Source organism: Schistocerca gregaria, chromosome 11, assembly GCF_023897955.1.
Source record: "Schistocerca gregaria isolate iqSchGreg1 chromosome 11, iqSchGreg1.2, whole genome shotgun sequence".
NCBI classification, from domain to species: domain Eukaryota; kingdom Metazoa; phylum Arthropoda; class Insecta; order Orthoptera; family Acrididae; genus Schistocerca; species Schistocerca gregaria.
In genome coordinates, this window is record NC_064930.1 from 123,552,860 (window position 1) to 123,571,978 (window position 19,119).

The 19,119-nt window shown below is 39.6% G+C and overlaps 1 protein-coding gene across 3 annotated transcripts in view; it reads left to right on the forward strand.

Annotated features, from left to right (window-relative positions):
• LOC126295449 (protein DDI1 homolog 2-like) overlaps positions 1 to 19,119 on the forward strand; it is a 114,247-nt gene that overhangs the window by 8,015 nt on the left and 87,113 nt on the right. For all 3 annotated transcript variants that reach the window (XM_049987948.1, XM_049987950.1, XM_049987949.1), the window contains exon 2: positions 13,607 to 13,846. In XM_049987948.1, coding sequence (XP_049843905.1) covers positions 13,607 to 13,846 — 240 coding nt within the window. The remainder of the gene's footprint in view (positions 1 to 13,606; positions 13,847 to 19,119) is intronic.

Consider the following 19,119-nt stretch of genomic DNA (forward strand, 5'->3'; position numbering starts at 1 on the left):
CACAATGCATTGCTTGGCTTGTGCTGAAATGTCTGAAGTTTGTAACGTATAGGTGACCTACTTCTGCTGCAGAGGGAGCCAATTTAAGCCTCTTCAGATGTTGGAAGAGCTGAGGCTGGGGTGATGCATGTGACATCTTCAAGCTGTAAAAAGATGACCTATGTTCCTCTGTGCTTCTATCTCCACCTTTCCGTCAAGATATACCCCAGAGCTCAAGTTGTAATGCCTCAGATGCGATATAAACATTTAATGTTCACCCTCTTTATTTAACAATATACGTTAATTTTATACCATTAAAATACTATTTTTAATAACCAGAGATTTTTCAGTCTGTTGCAATGTGGGAGTTATAAGTCTTAGAGAAAAAATGGATAGGTCCTTAATGTAGTTTAATTTTGTACTGCGGTCATTTTAGCTAGATGCCACAGTTTTTGAGAAAGTCAAGAAAAACCTACAAAAGAGATCTTTAAATGCCTCCCACACCCCACCCTCACTTTCACACCCTATGGTCAGGATTTTTAGTATGTTATTCATTACAGCCCCCCCCCCTTTTTGCCACATAAAAAAAAATTGTGACTATGCCGATTTTGTCCCTGATTTTCCTTCGCTGATTGGACTAAAGTTCTTCAGTGTTGTTAAGTTGAATATTGATGGAATAAAATTTAACCCTAGAGTGGGTTATAAAGTGCACCAACCACAAATAATAATTGTCTTGTAGCATTGCATTGTTTTACAATTGTGAACCTGTAACTCTTCCTTCACTATTGCTTTAGCTAACACTGTGATAAGTGGTGCTCTCATACGTCCAAGTGAACAACAGTAATGTGAAATAAACAGTGAGCTAGGTCAGGAAAAATTTAAAATTCTTTCAAATAAATGATCTAGGTTCTGAAGTAGCGGCATAGTCTCACAATGAAGCTGTTGTCTATGAGATAATTAGCAATCAGATAAACGGTTGGCTGGGATCTGAAGCAACTGTGGTGTTTAATGTCTCAAGTGGGTCATTACTGTGGGGTAACACTTGTATGCGGCAACAGAATGATATAATAAATGTTTATTTTAATGCTGTTTATGAAACAACGATTTAGCTCATGTAAGTTTATTTTATCATTGTTAAACCAAACTGAGATTAAACTGTGATTTTGCTCATGCATGTTTATCTTGGTAACAAAAGACAGCCAGTCTTTACATGTGTAAAAAGTAAGCCACATGCCCACTCTTGTTATGAAAAAGGGGCCTTCCCACTCAGGTGTTAAATGAGAGTGCAGATAATATACTAATTCTAAACACTTGTCAGTATTTCCATAGCAAAACTTTAAAGTGGTTTATCATTGCAGTGGAGTTACAGAATTTGGTGAGGATGCATAAACAAACGTGCACTGTGCATAAGATGGATCACAATTCATTCGTTCGTTCGTTCATTCGTATGTAGTGCATGAATTCCTAATTGTATGGGGATTCCTAAGGGACCAAATTGCTGAGGTAATCAGTTCTTAGACTTACACACTTCTTAAACTAACTTATGCTAAGAACAACACACATCCCCATGCCCGAGGGGCGACTTGAACCTCCGGCTGGAGGGGCCGCGCAATCCGCCTTAAACTGCGCGGCCACTCCACGCAGCTCATATGTATTCCCCAAGTTCTAATATTCTGACAAATTATTGAAGGAGTGAGTGAAAATGTATCCTTCATTTCTGAATACATAGTGCTTCACTTTTCAGCTTTATGTACCGGCAATTCATAAGCCTTTTGCATCGGAGTATAATGGTCCATCTGCACTCTAGACACCAATGTATACTGGGTATGGAAATTATTTTCAGCTCTGGTACTGTGGTTGTGAGATTGAAAGGAAACAATTGTATGGCATTTTTGTGTGGGAGACCTGATCTGGAGTTATTCAGCCACCTAGTGGATGTCTTTTTATTTGATTCCACTTTGTTGATTTGCGCCTCTACAATGATGAAATGGCAATGAATATAGCACAACACACAGGCCATGAGCAGATAAAATCTCTAACCAAGCCGAGAATTGAATAAAGGCCCCTTGTATGGCAGTCAGCCACACCGACCATTGAGCGATGGAGGTGGACAGCTGTAGAGTCAGTATACTTGCTAGATGGCTGTAGTCTACCATGCCATTGTCATCACGGCCATTCAATACAAGTTGGTGATCTACATATGCATGCATACTCCACAATCCACTGTGAAGTGGTACTTAGCACGGTAGCACACATCAGGACATCTCGTTGTTCTGATTGTATATGGTGTGCGAGAAGAATGACTGCCAAAATGTTGTGCGCAAGCTTAAATTAATTTTGTCTTCTTCATCCCTGTGGGAGTGTTAGGGGGCTGAAGAATAGAGGCTTCACATAACTTGAGTAAATTTCTACATGAAAGGGAAAAAAAATTAAAAAATGATATTTTTGTGTATATAAAGTCAGATCAAAGATATTTTATACCTTCATCTTCAGCAATACAGCCCTTGGTGGGCCTTGGCCTCCTCAATAATCTTCCTTGAAACATCTGCTCTCTCCTTTTCTCTTCCGTCCTTCGATCTCCATCTTGTCAAGGTCAGCTAATACATTGTCCAGCTACTTAGCTCTTGGTCAGCTTTCCTTCTGCCGGTATATAATCTATCTTTTATTATTCGTTTGGGCAACCTGACAGCAGTCACTTTCTCTGTATGTCCTAAACAGCATATTCTTTGAGATTTAATAAATTTCATTGTATTGTTCCCAGGAAAGTGCTCTTGTTTTTGGTGGTTGTAGCTTACTCTCCAACTCGCTGCCCCTCTCATAGACCCATAAATTTTTTGCAGAATTTTTCTTTCAAATGTCCTTTGGTTGTTCAGTTTTGCTTCTGTTGTCCACATCTCTGCCTCGTATGTAACAATTGGTCACCCAAGAGAATAGTATACTCTTGTAGGAAATTTGTTGTAGAATATATACACTTTTGGATTGAAGGAAACCACTCACTGAAAAGTAAAAGTGTGGAGTTTTCGATAGGCACGTACAAAAGGAAGAAAACTTTCTATCTTTCAAAGCTATCCTTTGACAAGTGGAAGCTAAGAGGAAACACACACACACTCTCCCCCTCTTAACTTGGTTGTTCTTATGATTAGACAAGATGTATGTGTCCCTTTCATTCAGCACCGGAGAAAATATCTTGGCTGCTGTATTCGATAAAGCTATGCCTCCATAATATTCACAAGCTAACTTTTCTCTTTTCTGATATGCAGGAAATATTCCTGTTTTTCAATTGTCAGGCATGCTTTCATTTTTCCATCTTGTTTATTAGTACATGTATTTCACACTTTAGAGGTTGCAGCAAAATTTTGTAAGTTGTGACACTATCACATTTTCACCTCATGCACAGTTAATTTTCAATTTCATATATCACAGACTCGACCTAGTGCATTGCTGGTCATTTTGCTTGTTTCCTTTCCTCTTTTATTGCCCCTGTATTCTCCTCTTCACGTGGATCTCTTGATATCTGGTCTGAGTTGGCACACACTGTCAGGTGGCTTGCATAGTATGGATGTAGATGTACTGACCATGTCTTCCAAATATTCTGCCCATTTCTACAATGTTTTTTGTCTGCTCTACTTATCTTACCATTTATATTTTTGCATGGTTTTTGTGTACCTTTTGCATGATATGTTTCATTCTGGTCCTTTAATTCTTCTCGCTCTTGAAAGTTTCCCTTCAGCCAGTCCTTTTCTTTTTCTTACATGTGCTATGAGCATTAGACATCATACCTTAATTCTTTATACACCTCCACATTTATTCGTTATCTCTCTGTCTCTGTTTAACATTCTCATTCTTGCTGAATTGTTATGTTTTATTGTGAGTCTACATTTGTTATCAAACCATACATGTCTTGCCACTCTTACTCCAATTATTTCTTCTGATGTCTTTTCTCCTCTTTTGTTTTGTTGCCAGCTTTTAGCACACCTTTAGTTTTCATTTGGTAAGTTTTTACAATTTCAGGATGAGTCCGTTTTTCTATAGTCCAGTTTTCTTGTTTTCCCATACCACTTTTATGTATTACAGCTGACTTCTCTCTCACTATGTCTTTTACAGCATAGTGGTCTGAATCACAGTTTGGATCCCTGCAGCTCCGTACATCCACAACTGACATGGATCATTGTGCTTTTACTAACCCATAGTCTATTTGGTCAACTATTTCACTTACACTTGACTTCCGAATTCCAAAATGTATTCGTTTGTGCGATGAGTAACTTATTTCTACCAGCAAGTGACACAACATAGCTCCATTCTCATTACTTTCTTCATATTAAGTGTATGTCCCTGATACTCATCGACATTCATTTTGCACAACCTGTGTATTAAAGTCACTTGAAAGTGGCAACAGGTTAAAGTTTAGTATTTTAGTACACAGACTTTCAAGGTCTATGTGAAACTGTTTTTTTATTTCTTCTTCTGCTTCTTCTGTTGGTGTGTATGGCACTGTTAACGTTATATTCTTAATTTTTTGTTTTATTCTCAGCTTGCCGAGTCTTTCATTTATAGGTTGTTTCCAAAAGACTTCTCCTAATCTCTTATTATAAACCCTGGTGCAGCTAGACCTGTCCTTCTTTCTGGTCAACTAAACAGTGGAGAATACTGAGGTATATCTGTCTATCCTTGTCCTTGCCGTCTAGCTTTTTGTAGTATCACAGTATTACACTTAAACTTCATGTCTTCTTGAGCTGGTTCTTTTATTGTTTCAGGTTTTGACGCTGTTCATGTGTTCCAAGTTACTATTGCCAAATTTTTTTGTCATTTTCCTTTGATGAAGTCATGTTCTGAATGTCCCTTGCATTACTTATTTTTTATTTATTTCTTAAAAGGCCTTTAGCCAGAAGGACATAGCATCTGTAAGTGTTTCAGAGTTTTACAGAATAAGGTTGCATTTGTCAAAGAATTTCATAATTAGTTTCAAAAATGTGATATTATGTTGATGAACGAGGCTTGGTATAGTAGATGTTAATGGTTGATGATGTGTTAGTTGTATGAAATCAGTTTGCTGGTTTGCATACAGTTTACACTAACGTTATTAATACCCCTACTGTTATGAAACTTCCTGGCAGATTAAAAATGTGTGCCAGACCGAGACTCGAAGTCGGGACCTTTGCCTTTCATGGCAAGTGCTCTACCAACTGAGGTACCCAAGCATGACTCATGCCCTGTCCTCACAGCTTTAATTCCGCCAGTACCTCGTCTCCTACCTTCCAAACTTCACAGAAGCTCTCCTGCGAACCTGGAAGGTAGAAGACGAGGTACTGGCGCAATTAAAGCTGTGAGGACAGGGCGTGACTCGTGCTTGGGTAGCTCAGTTGGTAGAGCACTTGCCTGCAAAAAGGCAAAGATCCTGAGTTAGAGACTCGGTCCGGCACACAGTTTTAATCTACCAGGAAGTTTCATATCAGCACACACTCCGCTGTAGAGTGACAATTTCATTCTAAACCCCTACTGTTGTTCCATCAGATTCACACTACAGGTTACCTTGAAATGTGTATTCGGTGAAGATGGCAAGGGAATGATACATGATTATATCTAAACGAAACTAAACTCAACTCCATCTGAACAACCCTTGAAGGCTTGACAGTACCATCCGATCACCATGTCATCCTCAGTCATGCGTATTGTGGAAATTATAATTTTTTTAAAATTTGCCTTATATTTGTGGAACTACAGCTTGGAGAGAATGTTTGGCTGTATTTGACCATAACATTAGTAGCAGATTAACTTTCTTCAGAATGTCTGCATATCTTGGAGTAAGCTTCTGCAATCAATAAAAACTGGAATGTTTCCAGTTGGGAGGTGTCCCATGCATTATCTGAGGTTCTCGTTCTGATTTTGTAATGTAAATGATTAATGGAAGATCTCATATAAAGATATGAAACAAATACTAACAAAGAGATAGAGGGGCAGGCCAGCACTTACCTCAGCTCAGTGCAGCCGATAGATACACAAAAAAACAGAACCTAGCTTTCGGAACAAATGTTCCTTCATCAGGGAGGAGAGAGGGGAAAGAAAGAGAAAAAGGGAAAGTGGATTCAGTTACTCACAACCCAGGTTATGACAACCATTCCTCCATCCTTACTACCCTCCCTGTTTCCCTTTACCTGTTGCTTAATAACCTGGGTTTTGAGTAACTGAATCCACTTTCCCTTCTTCTCTTTCTTTCCCCTCTCTCCTCCCTGATGAAGGAACAATTGTTCCGACAGCTAGGAACGTAAATTTTCGGTTTTGTTTTTTGTGTATCTATCGGCTGTACTGAGCTAAGGTAAGTACTGGCCAGCCCCTCTACCTCTTTGTTAGTATTTGATTTTGTAATGTGACAGTTTTGCAGTGAGTGGTTATTCACCTCACACCCAACCTACATCATGAAGGATGTGGAAGCCAATGATCTAATGCTCCAATTTGGGTAACCTCATCCGGTACCGGTTTTGTTGCATTATGATGCTTCGTGCATTGTAGTTCTGTTTCTGTGCTACCTGAAGGCCTACCTCTAAGTTCTTTTTGTCATGCTTCTGCTCATCTGAATTTCAATTCTAGTTGATCTTTTTGTTTATTATAGTGAATTTTGAAATGCTCCCTGTCCCAGTAGTAGCAAACAATTGATAGCAACCATATCCACCGTGGAGAATTAGCAGCTCATTAGAATTTACACATTAAAATAAAAATGAAATATAATCAAGCTAAATGTTGTTGAAGTTGGATGAATTATTTGAAATATATTATAAATTAAAGTAGGTATACATAAATAATGAATATAATTGGTCAAAAATGTATTCTGGTGCTACAAATAAATGAAAATATTCACTTTCACTACACTTTATTTAATCTCGTACGTGCACTCACAAAGGCATGCAAATGCCTACTGATTTGTGTTTTACATAAAAAGTATGTTCGAATTCACTTGCACATCCAACTAGTTTATTACATCAAATTGTGATTTTTGTCACATCACTGGTACTGTGGAACAAATAAATAATTTGCAGAACTGAATGTACCAGTTGTAATTCTTCAGTCGGAGTGAGATTTGAGAATTCTAATAGAAAAACGTAGAGAATTTAATCTAGAAACACATATTGCCATCATTGACTACAAATAAGGTCTTTGGAAAAGTCATTAATTGGTTTTCTGCAAATGGTCTTTCTCTAAACTTTGAAAAAACACAGTAAATCCAATTTTCTGCTGCAAAAAATACAGTTCCTTCAATAAATATAACACATCAGCAGAAATCAGTAGACAGAATAGAGCATACTAAGTTTTTGGGTGTACATATAGATGAGAATCTTAATTGGAAAATTCATGTTTTGGATCTTCTGAAGCGACTAGATTCAGCAACTTTTGCAATCATAATAATTGCCAATTTTGAGGATATAGAAATTAGTAAGCTAGCTAACTTTGCATACTTTAACTCTCTGATGCCAAACGGAATAATATTTTGGGGTAAGTCAACATTTAGACAAAAAGTGTTCTCTGCTCAAAAGAAAGTGGTTAGAATAATGTGTGGGATTTATAGTTGCACATCTTGTAGGCATCTTTTTAAAAGATTGGGAATTCTTACAACAGCCTCACAGTACATTTACTCACTAATGAAATTTGTCCTCAACAACGTGGACCAGTTTGAAAACAACAGCGACATTCATGATTATAATACCAGAAAAAAGAAAGACTTACAGTATCCTATACTCAATGTATCTTTGGCACAGAAAGGGGTAAAATATGCCACTACAAAAATTTTTGACAAATTACCAGATGAAATAAAATGTCTGACAGACAGCAGTAATAGTTTCAAGAACAAATTGAAATCATATGTCCTTGACAACTTCTTCTATACCATAGATGAATTCTTGAATATGAATAAATAACTCTATAAATATAGTGTATGCAGTTTGTGCCATTTAAGGGAATGGAGTAAATAATAGAAATATTAATCTTTAACTCTGTATTGTAATACATATATATTAAAAAATCTTGTTTTATATGTGCATTCCTTGTGCACTTGACACGTTCCACATCATAACGGCTACCGTACCGTGTCATTGATCAATGGAACACGGAACCAACCAACTAACTTACTATCTAACTAAAAAGCCTTTGATAAATTCAACAGAAACAAATTATTATGGATTCTAGCATACAATCTAGTTCCCCAGCTACTTGTTCATAATATATGCAAAATTTACAGAACAGAGAATGTATCAAGAAAGGGGACAAGCTGTCAGTGGGGTAGAATCCAGGCAGGAGCGTCAGTCTTGTGGCCTTTTACCACTTCTGTTTATTATATATATATGAATAAAATCATCAACATGGTGTTTTTCATTGCTGCGACATGTTTTCACAAAATTTCAGTCACCATTTTTCTCAAACTGTGAAAATATTTTGTTGGTTCCCATGTACACAGGGAGGAACGTTCATCCTAATAAAATAAGGGAAATTAAGGCTTGCCAGGAAAGATTCTGGAAAGATTCAGTTGTTTATTTTTCCCACGTTTTTCTTGAGAGTGGAATGGTTGAGAGATGGCCTGAAAATGATTCAGTGAACTCTCTGTGCTAAACAAGTAACTGTGTGCTGCAGAACAGTGGTCTACGTCAGTCATCTGAAATGTAGAGCACACCTGGCCTAAAAGGAGGAAGAGATCAATAGGATACAGGCTTATAAATTGAGGAATCATTGATGTGCCAGTGGAGGAAAGTGTTTGGGGGGGGGGGGGATTGAAATTCCACACAATCACCAGTTTGACTACAATAAGGAGGTTCAAAGAAATGGAGAGTCCTGTACAGGCTAGAGCAGTTGGGAAAGTTATATCGAACCAGTATTTGGAATGTAAACAGCAGCAACGATGACAATATATAATAGGTTTCTTAATATTTATTTTCTATCTTGCGAACAGAAAGTGTGGTTCTACAGTTGGATCTCTAGGACTCCACGAGGCTGATGAGCACAAACAGAATTCCCCAGTCCACAAATAAAAGCCTGCAGCTATTAATAACGTGACCCCATCCCGTACATTTTGTTTATTCCGGGTGACTGTTTTGTGGCTGTTACATCAGTCAGCTGTCCGGTGTGGAAACTGCACCAGGCTCGATGTCACAACAGTGCCCTGGCTTGGAGACGTAGTGGCTGGCAGGTTGCCACTCCAGACAGTGTTGTCACACACACACACACACACACACACACACACACACACACACACACACACACACACACACACACACACAGGGAGAGAGGGGAGGGACGGAGGGTAGGCATCATGTTAATGTTATTCCATACTTTGCCTTTTACAGCTTTTCTACCAGATTAACCCTGTCTTGATCAAGGGGATATATTATTTTTAATTTTTTGTGGCTAGGGTTCATAGCTGTACTTTTTTTTAAGACAGTCACCTTTGACCTTTAAAAATCAGTTATTCATGAAATCCATTATTATTCAGAAGGAAGCGTCATTGAAGGGCTTGTTCACTTTAAAAAGATATAATATTGTACTCTGTTAATTGTCCTGAAGTTGGTCTGATTGTCTTTTGTATTTTCAACTCTTCAAATATCAGATTTACAACATTTATCATCCATTTGCTCCCTTGAGCAACAAATTCCAACTAAATGAATCTGCTTTCTACAGAACCACAAATGTAAGACTCCATTACTCAACAACCTTCTGCTGAATGTGAGCTAGAAGACCAAATATTCTATGATATATGTAACTGAAAAAATTCAGTGATTGTCACAAATATTCAGTAGAAATGTTTAAATTTTTTGATATTTAAATATTATTAAAATTTACATAACTGTTTATGCAAATGGCTTCACAAAATTTATATATTTATGCTTTAGTTAATTTAATCACACAAATGTCAAATCCATATTAAATGAAAATGTAGCTCAGAAGTTATATGAATTAAATACTTCATGAGTCACCGACAGATGCAACAATAAAGAATGCTAGAAATATTTCAGTTTTTTGGGTTAACTCCTACTTCAGAATTAGAAAACTCAAACATATTCACATGACAATAACACTCTCACACTGGTCCACTGTCTCCAGCTACTAAGGCTGTTCCAACCTGGACTTTCAATTGTTTAAAATCCACTATTGTTGTTGTGGCTGTTCAGCCGTTTTCACCTGGAATCCAGCAAAACATTTGTGTCAGCATGTACCAAAGTTTTCAAAATATGTGACGGGTTGTGTATCAATATAACACCCATTGGATGAGTATTTACCTGAAAGAATGCATCCACATTAAGTGTGAACAAGGTAATGTTCTTCATAAAATAAATAATATAAAAATGATGGAAAGAATGGGATCCGTACCAGATCGGGTTGACGGAGGAGATAGAGAAGATCCAAGGAAGAGCGGCGCGTTTCGTCACAGGGTTATTTGGTAACCGTGATAGCGTTACGGAGATGTTTAACAAACTCAAGTGGCAAACTCTGCAAGAGAGGCGCTCTGCATCGCGATGTAGCTTGCTCGCCAGGTTTCGAGAGGATGCGTTTCTGGATGAGGTATCGAATATATTGCTTGCCCCTACTTATACCTCCCGAGGAGATCACGGATGTAAAATTAGAGAGATTAGAGCGCGCACGGAGGCTTTCAGACAGTCGTTCTTCCCGCGAACCATACGCGACTGGAACAGGAAAGGGAGGTAATGACAGTGGCACGTAAAGTGCCCTCCGCCACACACCGCTGGGTGACTTGCGGAGTATAAATGTAGATGTAGATGTAGAAATACACATTGTATCATTGGCCATCTTTGTTATGTAGGCATTAGGCACATAAACATGTACTGAACCACACCTGACATCTGTAACAACAAAACTCACCAAAGGTACAAAAGATGACCACCGTAGTCTGTGTAATATACCTGCCGTTATTGTTGTTAGCATCAGCTGCATAAATAACAGCAACAATGTTCATAGTGCACACCTAGAAAATCTTTCTTCTGTGCTCGCAACACTTCGTCTTCTGTAGTCCGATTTATCAACAAAGGTGGTCTGTGGGGATTGCAGCATTGCCAATCTCAAATGACAGTTGCGGTACACACATAGAAGTGCCTTACACTTGAAGTAAGCACGTATCCTGCAGGTTCTCTCTCTCGATTGTTTATGTAGTTTTTGTTGTTTATCAACACCAGCTGTGACAAGTCACGACAAATTAAGTACAAATTAAATAATAATTTGTATCAATCATGTTTAATGCTCGCTCTGGCAACATTCATAGCAGAGCACTCCAAACACTAATGAATGCTCATTGGCTGTTGGAGAACGTGTAGCATCAGGTCCACAGAACAAGCTAAAACTTGATCTCATTCATTAGTTTCTCTAACATGGTGTTTCAGCATAATAAGGTGTTGATGAGTATTAACATTAAGGTATGTAAAAAAATCAAATGAAATTAGTGACCTGGGTGAGGATTTTATGGTGGGTAGGGTGCAGTGTGTTATCTTGCTTAGAGCTTCATAGAAAGGTGTAAAAGTAGGTTCAGGTGTGCTCCAGAGAAGTGTATTGGGCCTCTTGCTGCTCATGTTGTACATTAATGACTTGGCAGGCTATATTAGTAGTAATCTCAGAATTTTCGCAGATGGTACAGTTATCTGTAAGGAAGAAATGTCGGGGGGAAAAGCTGCACAAATATTCATTCCAATCCTGTTAAGATTCCATGCAGAAATTGAAAACTTGACTTAAATGTTCAGAAATTTAAAGTTGTATTGTATGGTTAAAACATTGTAATTGGACATGTCCAAATAGCTAGGGGTAACAGTTTGTGGGAGTATGGTATGACCTGCAATAGTCTCCTAAGCTCAGTTGTAAGAAAAACATAACAGACTACTGCAAAAAATTGCAATTTGGTACACACACATGTGCATCTTACTGGTTTGACGTGGCCTGCCACAAATTCCTCGTCTGTGCCAAACTCGACATCTCAGAATAGCACTTACACCTATCATCCTCAGTTGTTTGGTGATATATCCCAATGTGACTTCCCTCTACATCTCCCTGTAGTACCATCTTAATGCATATCCTGTCATGCTGTCCTTTCTTCTTGTGAGTGTTTTCCAAATGTTTCTTGTTTTTCCAGTTCTGTAGAGAACCTCATCATTTCTTATCTTAACCCTCGATCAGGCGCTAACCACAAATAACTTTGTCTTGTAGCAGTCCATTGTTGTTTGACAGTTATGAACCTGTGCCTATCCTTCATTATTACTTCAGGTAACACTGTGACAGCTTATGTTGGCAAAAACCCAAGAGAACAGCAGTAATATAAAATAAACAGTGAATAGATGAAAGAAATTTATGATCCGTGAAGAAAAAACACAGATTCGGAGCAAGCAGCACAATCCCACAGTGAGGCAGTTGTCTGTGAAGTACCATAATTAGCAATCAAATAAGCAGTTGGCTGGGATCTGATGCAGCTGCACTGTTTAATATTTCGAGTGGTTCATTACAGTGGGATAACACAGTTTTTATCTGCCAGAAAGTTTCATATCAGCACACACTCCGCTGCAGAGTGAATATTTCATTCTGGAAACATCCCCCAGGCTGTGGCTAAGCCATGTCTCCGCTATATCCTTTCTTTCAGGAGTGCTAGTTGTGCAAGGTTCGCAGGAGAGCTTCTGTAAAGTTTGGAAGGTAGGAGACGAGGTACTGGCAGAAGTAAGGCCGTGAGGATAGGGCGTGAGTTGTGCTTGGGTAGCTCAGTTGGTAGAGCACTTGCCCGCGAAAGGCAAAGGTACCGAGTTCGAGTCTCGGCCCGGCACACAGTTTTAATCTGCCAGGAGTTTTCATATCGGCGCACACTCTGCTGCAGAGTGAAAATCTCATTCTAGTTGCACATCTGTTTTTTGTATGTATCTCTGCAGCCTTAGTGCACTAACAGCTGTTCGGTGCTGGTTTTGGATAGCGCCATTTTGCCATGCACTGTTTACTTTAACCACAGCCACACACTTCAGCATTTTGGAAATGTTCTCACTCTGGCCTGTAAAACTAATAATTACACCCTTTTGGATATCAGCTAAATCACTTGTTTTCCACATAATGAGAATGACTGCACTGTTTTCCGCATTCCCCTGACACACTATATATGCCCTCCACTGCCAGTGACCGAGCGAGGTGGCGCAGTGGTTAGCACACTGGACTTGCATTCGGGAGGGCGACGGTTCTATCCCGTGTCCGGCCATCCTGATTTAGGTTTTCTGTGATTTCCCTAAATCGCTCAAGGCAAATGCCGGGACGGTTCCTTTGAAAGGGCACTGCCGACTTCCTTCACCGTCCTACTCTTATCCGATGAGACCGATGACCTCGCTGTTTGGTCTCTTCACCCAAATAATCCAATCTACTGCCAGTGCTGCCTCATGCCATCTGTGAGTGGTTATTGAACATGGCTGTGGCCACATCAATGTGAGTGGCCCATATCGGTAGCTCTTATGTGATGCAGTCATCGGTGGGTGGCTTAAGCTGGATATGGCATGTCTGAAGAAACTTGCGAGAGTGAATAATTTTTTGTATTGTGTGTGTGTGTGTGTGTGTGTGTGTGTGTGTGTGTAAGTAGTAGTAGTAGTAGTAATAATGTGAGAATGTCTTGGTGTGTCTCCAGCGGCGGGTCTGCACCTGCTCGACTTCAGCAGCATCCAGGTGCCTCCAGAGGCTCTGGCTGCCACAGACAGCAATTCAGATGACACCAGCATGGATGACGTGGCGGGGCCGGGCCCCACGTACGCTGCTGAGGAGGACCCGCGCATCATCCGTGACATGTTCCTCGCCAACCCGGATCAGCTGGCACTGCTGAAGCAGAACAACCCGCGGCTGGCCGAAGCACTGCTCTCCGGGAACCTGGGTAAGACCGCAGGCGGGCGCTGATGCGGGGTGGCGAATTGTTCGAAAAACCTGTGAAAAGGTCACACACTTAGATTACTGTGGTGAGGTTCTCAGTCCTTTTCTCACAACAAACTGAAAAATTTAAAATCTCTCGTGTTGCGTTGGGCTATGGAAATTTTTGCATGTTAATTAAAAACACTCACACTCGCTAATTTTCCAGAATCTTCTTAAAACCAGTCGCAAACAGTTGTGGCATGATGACATGGAGCGTTGTAATCGATAAAAATTCCATCGTTGTTTACAAACACGAAGTCCGTGAATGGTCTCCAGCTAGCTGTACACAACCATTTCCAGTCGATGAGTGGTTCACTTGGGCCAGCGGACCCAGTATATTCCGTGCAAACACAGCTTACATCATTATGGAGCCACCATCATCTTGCACAGTGCCTTCTTGACAATGTCAGTCCGTGGCTTTTTAGGATCTGCCCCACACAGCTCTTACCAGCTGAAATCGGGACTCATCTGACGAGGCCACTGTTTTCCAGTTGTCTCATGTCCAATTGACGGGACCACGAGCCCAGGAGAGGTGCTGGAGGTGATGTCGTACTGTTAGCAAAGGCGCACGCATCAGTCGTCTGCTGCCAAAGTCTGTTAACACCAAATTTTGCTGCTCTATTCTAACGGGTATGTTCATCGTGCATCCCACATTGATTTCTGTAGTTGTTTCATTTGTACAGAAACCAGATGGCAGTTATGAGTCGAGGGACATGAAAGGGAAGCAGTGGTTGGGAAGAGAGTGAGACAGGGTTGTAGTCTCTCCCCGATGTTATTCAATCTGTATATTGAGCAAGCAGTGAAGGAAACAAAAGAAAAATTCGGAGTAGGTATTAAAATCCATGGAGAAGAAATAAAAACTTTGAGGTTCACCGATGACATAGTAATTCTGTCAGAGACTGCAAAGGACTTGGAAGAGCAGTTGACTGGAATGGATAGTATCTTGAAAGGAGAAGATGAACATCAACAAAAGCAAAACGAGGATAATGGAATGTATTCGAATTAAGTTGAGTGATGCTGAGGGAATTAGATTAGGAGATGAGACACTTAAAGTAGTAAAGGAGTTTTGATATTTGGGGAGCAAAATAACTGATGATGGTCGAAGTAGAGAGGGTATAAAATGTAGACTGGCAATGGGAAGGAAAGCGTTTCCGAAGATGAGAAAATTGTTAACATTGAGTATAGATCTAAGTGACAGGAAGTCGTTTCTGAAAGTATTTGTGTGGAGTGTAGCCTTGTATGGAAGTGAAATGTGGACGATAAATAGTTTGGACAAGAAGAGAATGGAAGCTTTTGAAATGTGATGCTATAGAAGAATGCTGAAGATTAGATGGGTAGATCACATAACTAATGAGGAAGTATTGAATAGTTTTGGGGAAAAGAGAAGTTTGTGACACAACTTAACCAAAAGAAGGGATCGGTTGGTAGGACATGTTCTGAGGCATCAAGGGATCACCAATTTAGTATTGGAGGGCAGCGTGGAGGGTAAAAATCATAGAGGGAGACCAAGAGATGACTACACTAAGCAGATTCAGAAGGATGTAGGTTGCAGTAGGTACTGGGAGATGAAGCAGCTTGCACAGGATAGAGTAGCATGGAGAGCTGCATCAAACCAGTCTGAGGTCTGAAGACCACAACAACAACAACAACAGTTGTTTCATGCAGTGTTGCTTGTCTGTTGGCACTGACAAGCCTATGCAAGTGCTGCTGCTCTCGGTCATTAAGTGAAGGCCATCAGACACTGTGTTGTCCATGGTGAGAAGTAATGCCTGAATTTTGGTATTCTTGGCACAGTCTTGACACTGCACTCAGAATATTGAATTCCCTAATGATTTCCAAACCTGGTGTACACAATACTACTGCCATTTGTATATGTGCATGTTGCCATCCCATGAATTCTGTCTCCTCGTTGTACATTGGTGATGGTTTAGGACTTATCCAGTAAACCTCCGATTATGTAAAGAATTGAACTCCTATGTATAAAAAAAAACCACTTCAAACTTCTGATTCCTTTACAAAGGAATTAATGTGTTAATTCTTTTTGCACCTCCCTCAATGTTTATGACATCATATCTCCTGAACTGTGGGTCATACAATGATACAGTGTTGCAGATACATTCAGTTGTTTATGCAAAATATATTGTGAATGGAGTTGGCACTAAACAAGTAATAAAATAAAACAGCATGCCTAATTCAGCAGTTCTACTGCACAAACAGTGAAAATTTAGTAAGTGATATTTTTTTCCTTTCATCTTTCTGTAGGAGTTGTTGGGAAAGTTTCATAAAGGTTTGAAATTAAGTGTAAAGTTTGTTTCAAGTCACAAAGTGCATAAATATTCAAATATTGGATGAATGTAGCCTGGGTTTTTGTGTGCCATGAGTTAGACCTCATCAAGACATATATAAAGTTTGTAACTGTAATACTTGTCTTAATGTGTTAAACCATTAACGTAAGACTATACCTCATTGTGAGTAGAGTATGACAACATTTCAAATTTTTAAATTTGGTCTATACTACATGAAATATTGAAAATCAAATTTTTGTTGTCCCTGGAAGCCATTAGATAGGTGACCTGCAACTAGGACCCTGCACCGTGAACTAGATTAAGTGTTTAGCAGTATACAGGGTTATTCTAAATGATGGACCCATTTTCAAAACATTTTATTCATTCAAGTACAAATCCAAAATGAACAAGCTTTATATCAATAAAAGATGAAGTTTCAAAGTTTTTTCATAATGTTGGATATAAATTTGATAAATTTAATAATTTATAATTAATTAGTTTTTAATAATTATTAAATAATTAGAAATGTGATAAATGTTACAAATGTTCAACGTGGTCACCGTTGGTTGCACGGCAAAAATCGATGCGGTAGCCGAACTCGTCCCCCAAGCTTAAAAGCGGTATCTGCTGTTACCGAGTGCACGGCAGCAGCCATCTGGTTCCGCAGATTGTTCAGAGTGGTTGGTAGAGGTGGTGACACAATCAGCTTCCTTGACATTACCCCATAAGAAATAGTTTCAGGGTGTGAGTGGCCAGAAATGCAGGGACCGGTCCTCCAGTCTCCTGCAACCAGTCCAGCACTGAAGAAGGAAGTCACTCAAAAAGCCTTGTACATCGCAATGCCAATTAGGCAGAGCTCCATCCTGTTGGAAAATGAAGTCCTGGTAATCTTCTATAACTTGAGGGAACAGCCACGGTTTCAACGTGTCCAGGTATGTGATTCCCGTTACAGTTCTTTCCACAAAGGAAAATTGTCCATAAACCTTTTTATGGGATACGGCACAGAACATGTTGATCTTCGATGAATCTCTTTTGTGTTGCAGTGGTGAATGTGGATTTTCCAAACCCCATATGCGAACACTGTCTCCGCTGAATTTTCCACAAATGTGGAATGTCGCTTCATCGCTAAAAATTACATGCTATAGAAATGCATCATCCTCCATCTTTGCTAATGCCCTCTCAGAACTTTCCATACAGCTGGTTGCAGTATTCAAAGTTCTCGACTGACTCTGTTGGTAGACTTACTGGGACTGCTCACAGAACTTTCTCCAATCTGTCGGACATCATCCTCTGGCACACGTGGTCGACCTGTGCTTTTTCCTTTGCACACACTCCCAGTCTGTTTAAATTGCATATACCAACCAACAGCTAATGCTTTTGCGAGTTGGTGGTTGAATACTGAATTTGGTATAAAATGCCCGTAGCAGTGCAATTAGTGACTAACTTTTCACGAACTCAAGAACACAGGAAACCTGGTGCTCCACAGTCACCATCTCACTCACAACTGACAGAGAAATGGAATGATGGCACTATTACCGCTTGAACGCTACCGGTTGCTTCTGAAACCATCATTACTCACCTGCTGCCGCCCTCCAAAAACAGTGAAACTTTCTCTTTTAATTGGTATAAAGCTTGTTCATTTTGGATTTGTACTTGAATTCATAGGAATTTTTAAAAGTGGGTCCATCATTCAGAATAACCCTGTGGATTGGCCACCCACCATTGTGTTTTTTTTTCACCTGTCTGATGAATAGTTTAACTCTGCACTGGAAAATGTTTACTTTTAGTCATTTGAATAGTTGAAAGGCAGTATTTCTGACCCCTGCTACCCAATTTTTGAATGCTCGCACTCCTCTTGCCAACTTTATTGGATTTCTCCATATTTCTGTACTTCACAAACACTACCATTGCTTAGAGGCAACAGTAGTTCTGTGTGTGTCCTTTGCTTAGTCATATATGCTGCTGAATAAAGAAGATAAAGAAGTATCAAAAACATATAAGCAAGTATGATGTGAGGGCTATTTACATAGTTGTTCTGTAAATTATACAGTTATAAAGATGGAATGGAAGTTAAAGCCATTTTCAGACTTTTTTAAGGTCTGAGGCATTGTGCATCTACATCTACATAAATAATCTGCAAGTAGTGTGTTCCTTGCGGCACTGCTAGCTTTTTTGCCTTTCTTGTCCCTCTTCTCATAGAGTGAGGAAAAAGACTGTCTATATGCTCCCGTACCAGCCCCCATTTCTGTTGTTTTGTCTCTGCCGTCCTTACATGAGGTGTATGTTAGTGGCAGTACAGTCATTCTGCAGTCTGTTTCAAATACCAGTTCTGTAATCCTTCTCAGTAGTGTTTTGCAAAAAGAATGTCATCTACCTGCCAGGGATTCTCATTCGAGTTCACAGACCACGTGTGTAATGCTCGCTCGTTGATCAAATCTACTGGTTACAAATCTGGCAGCGCATCTCGGAACTAACTCGACTTGGAGGGGATCCCAAAACTTAAGTAGTGTTCAAGAAAGGGTCAAACAAATGTTCTGTATGCAGACTCGATTCACGAGCTACACTTTCCTAGTTTTCTCCCAATAAACTGGTGTGAACCATTTGCTTGCCTGTTACCGACCTTATGTGCTCGTCCCATTTCAGATCATTTTGAAACTTTGTACCTAGGTATTTAATTGATGTTATGTGTCACAATTCCTGCTGTGTGTCAAGCAACACGCCACTAATACAGTATTTGAACATTATAGGAATGTGTTTCTTACTTGTCTGCATTAACTTACAAGGGATTTACAAAAATATGGAAACACCAAAAACAAGGCACAACACAACACATTAACCTGCCTAGCAAACTGTTCGAAATCACTGGTATTCAAAAATCATTCCAGTCATCTCTGAATGAACAGATACAGGTATTGTATGATTTTCAAAGGTCTTTTATACCATCCGTGCTGTA